The sequence below is a fragment of the Naegleria lovaniensis genome (assembly GCF_003324165.1).
Source record: "Naegleria lovaniensis strain ATCC 30569 chromosome Unknown tig055, whole genome shotgun sequence".
Classification (NCBI taxonomy): Eukaryota; Heterolobosea; class Eutetramitea; order Acrasida; family Naegleriidae; genus Naegleria; species Naegleria lovaniensis.
In genome coordinates, this window is record NW_025407877.1 from 1,972 (window position 1) to 10,433 (window position 8,462).

Below are 8,462 nucleotides of genomic sequence, written 5' to 3' on the forward strand. Positions count from 1 at the left end.
TATATCACTGAACTATTCTTGCTGTTGTTTGTGAATGGTTCATCCGTAATCGTTTTGGAGGGAATGTAATAACGAATTTTTGCACGTCCATTTAAAAATCATAACAAACTCCAAGAGTTAACATCACCTACTTGGACGCGCAATATTCACAAGATGTGTCCACCGACTATTCATACCACTTTGAAGATGAGAGCACTCAATGTTCAACAATACAACAACTACCAAACAATCGGATTCACACAATAATTAATACATGAAAAAAGAGCTGTTCACATTTCAATCAGGTACGATCCATAGGTAAGTCTGTTCAATTCCTGGTTTGTACTCATGACATTTAGTGAATAAATCACCACCCTTGATGAAACGTTGTCGAATTCAAGGCAATATTTTGAACCAATCTCAATATGATCACTACATGCCTTTTCATTGAATGAAACCAAACACCAAAAAACCAGAACGCACCTCCTCTCTCAATTAAATCAATTCAATAATGTTTATCTCATGTGGTAAACATTTTACGATGATAATGTAGAACAGTAGCAACTCTCATCACTCACAACTACCAACAGGAACTCAATATCAATAATTCCGTCATCAAAAAGACTCACTTGCATTAAGATTCCATAACAGTGTTTCGGGATAGGACTCAACAACGATAATTCAATATTCCATCCATGATAAAAACAGTATCAATGAATTATGGCTGATATTATTGAGGGTGTATAATCATCTATAGTGATTCACAGCAACAATTACTTTGGAGATCAATCATGGAAGGCCAACATATCAAGAAAAGGACTCTTCAATCAACGTTAACGGTATCCAATTTCGAGGGAATACCGACTTTTGCTCTTCTATATTTGAATTATGACCAACTTCAAGAGTTACATATCACCAACTTGGACGCACAAAATATTTAACTATTTTCACATTCAGCTCGAACGAAACAGCAGCGCCTTACTTCCTTATATCTTAATTGATGGAAATATTCAAATTTGGATCATTCAACGATAATTTTAGAGGATGGTCAACCACCACAGGACCTGATTTTTTTGGTACAAATATAGAGGCTATCTCAATATCCACTATAACAACAAGAAATCTTTCGCTTAATATCTCCTTCCTCTCTGCGTGGGACTAATTGATATTAAAAACAAGCTATATATTGTTATATTGAATCTTTTTAAAAATCCTACTGAGAGGAATCCAAACCCTTGCCGTTATTTTTTCTTTCACTCTTCAATGAGAGACAGGTTCAACAACGGAACCTTACTGTTGAAAAAGAGAAAACCTCATTCCTTTGAATATTACCATGATTAGTCAATTACATTATTATCTTCACCTGTTTCTTCTTCGAAAGCTTTTTAATCATCAGTAATCCAAGAAACATTTTATGTGGTTTCCTTATGCATAATTCTTCTATGACACAGTTTTGGAGAATTGAAATTACTCCCTTATAATCTATACCTGCATCACGAACATTGAGTCTTTTTACAGTAATATAATTACCATTGTCAAAATGAATGGTTCCGTTATTACTAATGTTGTCATTGAGAGAAAGATACAACAAACGACGTTTGAATTTGGTACGCACCAAATATTCAAATCCAATGTAAGTGAAATTATTAGAATCTAGCATTAGTGTTTGAATGTTGTCCAAGTTATGATTTGATAAATATTTCAATCCTTCATCTCCAATTTCACAAGATGATAGATCAATGTATGTCAGACTCTTCATGTGGAAAATATATTTACAGATCTCAGGTTGTATTTTACAGCTACTAAGGTCCAGTTGTGTCAAGTGTTTTAAATTGAATATATATTTTCCACAATCTGTCATCATTGGGCTGCCAAAAAGATTCAATGATGTCAAACTAATGAATTGGTCAGAAAGTAGTTGAGATAAACTCAATGATGATATTGTATCAAGATAGGAAATTTTTACATATTCAATGTCTGTATTGAGTATTTGTTGAATAGTATCCACGTTGATGGTGTTGTTATAATGAAATAACCTGAGAGAGGGTATTTGATGAGCATGTGAAAAATCAAACTGATACCTTCCACCGATATTCCATATTCTCAGCAAGGTTAATTGAAGTCCATGATTGAATATTTTATCAATCACTGAACGATGAAGTATTGCACAAATCTCCAATGATCTTAAATGAGGAAATTTGATCGTGTCGATATTACAACCAAGAACTTCGCCATTACTTTGAGCTATCGAAATTTTAAGACTATTCAGTGATGATTCAACATGAGGATTGAATACAATACTGAAACCTCTCAGAGGTATTACGTTGTCTACAATGGAAAGACTTTCTAATTTTAATGGACCATTAACAATAAAATCAATGCAATCACAATCAATATTTGTGAATGATAAATGTAGTTTCTTCAAATTCTTCAATTCTACAAAATGTTCAATAGTGTCAAGAGAGAGATTTATACGATGAATTGACAAAAATGAAAGTGTGTCAGAAGGAAAAAGAGTAAAATTTGTATATGATAGAGTTAATGATGATAGTTTGGGAGATGTGAATATTGTTTTGAATTGAGATAAAGTTAAATGACATTTAGAGAATTCAAAATGTGAAAACATTGATAAAACTTGTTGATTATCATTTTTGAGTTTTGTTTCCATTGGTATTTCCTTGAAACTCTTTCTAGAATACAAAATATTGGAGAATTTACTCTCGGAAGAAGAAATGACAATTCTTCTCCATGATGAACAAACACCAGCAAATCTGATGATCTCATTTTGATTTAAATATGGAATGATGATGAAAGCAATATCATCAAAAGAAGAATCGAGGAGGTGTTTGTTTTTTGTGTTACTTTTGCTCCAAAGAGGAAAACAAGGACGCATTTCAGGTATTTTTTTCTTTTAATCGACCCGCTCAGCTGAATCTCGGCTTTGACCGTCCTTCTGCACTTGTGATGACGGAAAAAAACATTGTCATTCAAAATTCTGAATCAATTCAACGATTGACCTCAAACCAACAAGAGTTTAGTCGTTATGCATGCTTGTGAAAGAGCCTCCTTCTTTAGTTTTGGCCTTTCTTGCTTCCTGTTCTTTTTTGTGATGGGGTGGGATTTAGACGTAGGTATAAATTTCGTGTTGTGCTGCGTTTATGTCAGGACTATCTCTCAAGTTTCAGTTTGATGCACAGAAAATATTACTCACGTTGTTTATGCTTTGCATTATTCAGCAATATACATCGGATTTGAGTGAATTTAGGCACTATTATGAATCATTTTCATCATTTTCATCAAAATCATTCTCGTCAGATTCGTCTCTTATTTCCTGCTTGGCACATTTGGTGCACAAATCATCAGAAATATGTGCATCACAATACATTAATTTACATGAATGACATTTCTGTTCACTTTCATTGCTACATGATGTGACAGAACATGCTAAGGTTTTTGAGGATGTTTGAATTCGATTCTTTTGTTGTAGGTTTTTCCTTTTTTGAGAGATTAATTTTCTCACGTTGTCTCCATTTCCTCCCATCTTCTGAGAGATGAAAGCACTTAATACTTGTCTTTCAAAAGAATCTTGTTTCAAGTTTTCCAAATTCTTGCCAAACAATTTCAATGATAAGAATTCACATGCGTTGCTTTGTGTTCCGCCTTGCAATGCTTCCTGTACCAGCTCGGAGGAGATTTGCAAGGATGAGGGCCCTTTCAAACCTGCAGCCGCAGCAAACAGCCGAAAAGGACGGCTGCCAGCTCCTGCTGACTTCCCAAACTTTGTGGAAATCCAGAATCCTCCAGAATCTGGATGTTTATGGATTTTGGCGGTTGTTTTTGGCTTTAAAACGAATAAAATTTTGAACAATAAAAAAATACAAAACAACAACAGCAACAACAACAACAATTCCGAACAAGCTTTGGCATGTTATCCTTGAACGAAATGAATTCAAATGAGGAGCTAGACAACCACATCAACGTACATCCACGAAACGAATTCTGATCTTCATCTTCTCTATGACTATCTTACCGATATGAAATTCACACCATCAGACATCAATTCAGTAATTCGTATTTTTGAAGAAAATGCTATCAGAAGCATTGCTGTTCTAAATTTATTTGATGATGAAGAGATCATGTCATTTGCACTTCATGTGAAGCAGTGATTTCTTTCCGAATGCAACCCGAAAATGATAATCCAAACCAAAGATTTCACGTAAAAACAAGATTATGACTGAAGATGATGTCAAACAAATGTTCATAACAAGAGAGCTTTGTGGAATCGCTCGCATCTTCCTCAAAGAAAAAGAAACAAATCATAACAATACTGACATCGAAGATGATGATGAGTCAATTTATAGTTCGACTTCAAGGTAGATATATTGTCATTATCCATTATTGTTGTTATTAATGATCGGTTTGTGTTTGACAATGTATAGAGTTCAATCATCACCCAACAACAGAGTATTTTTGCCTTTTCAACTGCAAGAATATATGATCGAGAATTTTTATGGAGTGGCTTGACAACATTGTGGCTCCAACACCAATCTGAACGCTGAAAATTTCTTGAATGCTCTCAATAATTTTTTAAGTGCCTTAATTGTTGGCTTACAATTCAACAAAGAGAAAGATCAATCCACAAGATTACCATATGAGTATTATTGTTGCTTCCCATCACCAGAACATATTAATTATATTGTTATTGGTGAATTTGAAAGAGCATGTCGTACTTTTGCCATGCTTGCAGACTGTTGTGAATGAAGCAGATTGCAGATTGATAGACGTTTCTAAAGATTTTACACAATATTATGAGGAATTTACTTCGTTTCCAAGAACCGTCATTGTGGAGAACGGTTTTTTAGTCAGCAAAATAAACTGATCACCTGATCGAAATCCTATCTCAGCCGCAAAAATCCTGTTTCAACCGGATGCCAAAGGATTCTGTTGATTGCATCTGAAAATAATTTCGGCAGCGAGGACTATTCTGGCTGAATGGCTGTTTGCTGTGGCTGCAGGTTTGAAAGGGCCCTCGCAAGGATTTGCCTTCCTTTGCCACAACTAATGGAAGTTGTTTAAAGAGATCACTTCTGTGCGTGATACATTGGTAAGCCTTTGTAAGTAATTCTTGGAGAATATTAAATAATTCATAACACTGTTCCAATTTCTCAAATTGCTTCTCAATCACAAGAGCTTCGTCTACTGTAAGATCTGCAATGTAAAAAGTTCATCAAACAACATCACACTCGAAAATCGTTTGAGGAAATTTAATTCCACAGCTCATCGTCGCACCAGTTGTGGTTTTGAATCTTGGTGAGGTGTTGTTCAGCTGTTATAATCCTTGTCTTCAATTGAATCGGTGTAGCCGGTCAAATTTTCAACTGTTTTGCCAGGTCAAAATTTAAGGTCAAAAATTTGACCGGCAATTTTCAGATGAAACACGATTTCGTGAATAAGGGCTTCCGATGATCTCTTCCAAACACTACATTACGGTACAGATGGCTTTATTATTTTTGTGATCATCAAACCAAAGAGGAGGAAAGAATTTGGCTTCGCTTTGTTCTTGGGCGAAAACATTAAGGCTCTCGATGATGTAACATAATTGTATCTTATCGTCTACAACCAATACACCGCCACAGCTTAAGAAGTTTGAAAATTATATCAATATAGTGATAAATGTGTTGTGGTTATAGAAAATACCACGAATATGATGACCCTTGTTACCCATCTCTCTTCGTCGAAATACCGGAATGAATAGATGAGATTACTCAATGATAATGATGTTGATATTATAAGGACAACAATTATATCAAGTTGTAGCAGAGTCTGTGAAGTACGAGCCAAGATTTTACGTGGCCTTAATTGGCTTAGGAAAAATACAGGATACTAAAGAGTAACAACGATGATGGACTTTTCCTTCGAATCACACCACGAAATTTGGTGCACACATTACCGAGGTTGATGAGCGTATATGGAAGCATTTTCAGATTTCGATCCTGTTTCCTTCATATTCGGAGCAGCCAAGAACAAATTTCAATCCAAACCGCTCCATCCCAATAAGAAGAAGATCAACGCGACCGAAACCATGATAAGGAACTTTCAAAGAGCCCATCCTAACAGCACAGCTTGCAATATGGTTCTCTAGTATGCATCGAGTTCGGACTAGATCGGGTTACTGTTAATGGAGAAATTTCTTGGTTTGAAAGCTTCCCAAAAACTCAGTGAAGAATTGAGGAATTTTAGTGCAATAAAGATGGAGGTAACAGTTCCAATCAAACAGCATTGCTGATGAGTTGCCGATGATCCATAATCCATAGATGAAGCGAAAATAATTTACTGATGATGATGAAGTTTTTTTCAACGTACACTGTTTGCCGCTGTTTTTTGCGAAGGCACGTTGATTAAGGCACATCATACCATTAAGGAAAATCGATTTGGCCCTTGCCGTCCATATGTATACATTTGACCAAATATATTCCCGGTCAAAATTTTTAACCTTCCTGAACCTGGACTTTCCAGGTCAAAAATTTGACCAGCTACAATCGGATCCGCCGATCAGGAGCCAATTTAATAATTAGAGCGGCTGGATCCAATACCTGGGCTCTGGTTGCGGATTTGTCAAGGTCCTCCCTACAATCAACACATATTCACAATTCACACCAAAGATTTAATTTCTACCAAAGACTTTAACGTTCGTTAGCAAGTCCTTCGCCTGCAGATATTTGTTTGAATTCTCCTTCGCCACCAATTCCATCACAACTTGCCATCATTTCAAACCATTTAGCTCAAGCAAATACAGCAGTACTTGCTGACAGATTTAAGGACTTCTCCACTTCGTAACCAATTCATGCAGCTAAACTTGAAATATCTCAAAACCGTAAAATCAGAATGAACAAGCGTGCGATGACACCCGCCAAATCAAAAAAGACATTGTCAGGCTTGCCGTTGACCACAAAATCCTCTTCTTTAGCCAACATGGTACAATCAAACGGCACATTGATCCAAAGAGTATGCCTTTCTTTGACAATCAGTACAGAGTTTTTATTCAAGAGCATTCGTATGAATGTTTTCGTTGAGGTGTGTGCAAGGTTTATGAGTGAAATGATATGGAAGCTCCAAAAGGACTCAAACAAACCTTCTAACCAAAATAATTTTTGAGATGCGAATCTGTGTCTGGATCGAAAAAGGGTCTGGAACAATTAGGCTTGTCCTGTAAACGTTCAAACTTGGTTAAACTTTAAACAATAAACATGTTTAAACAAAAATAAACAACTTAAACATGTTCAAACTAGTTCAAACGTTTAATCTCGTTCAAACGTTTAAACGTTCAAACGAAAATTAATTTCTAAAGAATTGAAATTTCTTCCTATTTGTCACCTTTTTCATTTTGCGTTTTGTAAGGAAAGAAAATTAGTTAGCTTTCATTCGGGATATCGAAGATTTTTGGATCCAAATCATCGAAATTATAAACCATCCTATTTGGTATCCATTTCATAATCGTGTAACAAGGTCTCTGGTATAATGAGGGGCAGAAAAAACTTCCCATCCAAACACACAACTAATTTCTCGGACCAAGGTGAATAGTAACCAAATTCGTATTTCAACATTCCTAACAGCAGTCAAATAATCTTTGACATCACTGACCTGAGTTTCAATGTCAACAATTAATCGCATTCTTGAAAATTATTGATATGAATAGTTCTTAGACTTTAGGGGTTTAGTAAGGTAATGAAAGGCTGTGAATGAAACAATTGAGAGTGGTATTGATGAACACAAAAACTCAGAGCAAAATGATGTTCAGTGATGAACAACAGAATAAGAGCGAGAGAGAGAAGAATTTTTCTTTATCACCCGTTCGTTGTTATTGGTTTTGATTATCAGGATGACATTTATCACGAATCGGAATAATTATGGCTAAAGGGAAAGAATATCATTATTGTTTCAAGAAATGTATTATTGGGAGAAGATGGCAAAATAGAGATCTCATGCCGATGCTTCTTTGCGCATTAAACACATCATTGAGCAACGTGTCATAATTACTACGCCACCAGAAGTGTTAGTGGCAATGTTGTTGTGTGTTTTTCATTTTTTTAAATTAAATTAAATTTATTTGTGATTCTCGTGTTTTCTGTTCACAAATGTTTAAACAGTTCAAACATGAACAAACATAATAAACTTTATAAACAAGTTCAAACAATTTAAAACTTGTTCAAACTTGTTTAAACATGAACAAAATAAACAATGCAAGTTTAAACGTTCACAGGACAAGCTTATTACCCTGAGCGCACGTGGGGTTGTCAAGGCTCATTTTTTGACATTTAAGGAGCTTGTCGACGAAAGTTACCTTATTTTTCCTTTTCGAAATGTGCTCTTGCCGATTTTCGCCGCAACACCGAAGAGGTAGAAAATTACGATTTGCGAATCTGAACTGCTGTTTACAAACCAAAAAAACTGAGCTTATCCCTGCTTCTCCTTTTCATTTCTTC

General features: G+C 35.4%; 1 protein-coding gene across 1 annotated transcript; it reads right to left on the reverse strand.

Moving 5' to 3' along the window:
- Positions 1-1,324: 1,324 nt before the first annotated feature.
- Positions 1,325-2,872, reverse strand: C9374_012130 (uncharacterized protein; the record flags this gene model as incomplete). The annotated part of the gene is made up of 1 exon (XM_044687863.1): positions 1,325-2,872. The coding sequence occupies one exon, from the start codon at positions 2,870-2,872 to the stop codon at positions 1,325-1,327; it is 1,548 nt and encodes a 515-aa protein (XP_044542565.1).
- Positions 2,873-8,462: the final 5,590 nt, after the last annotated feature.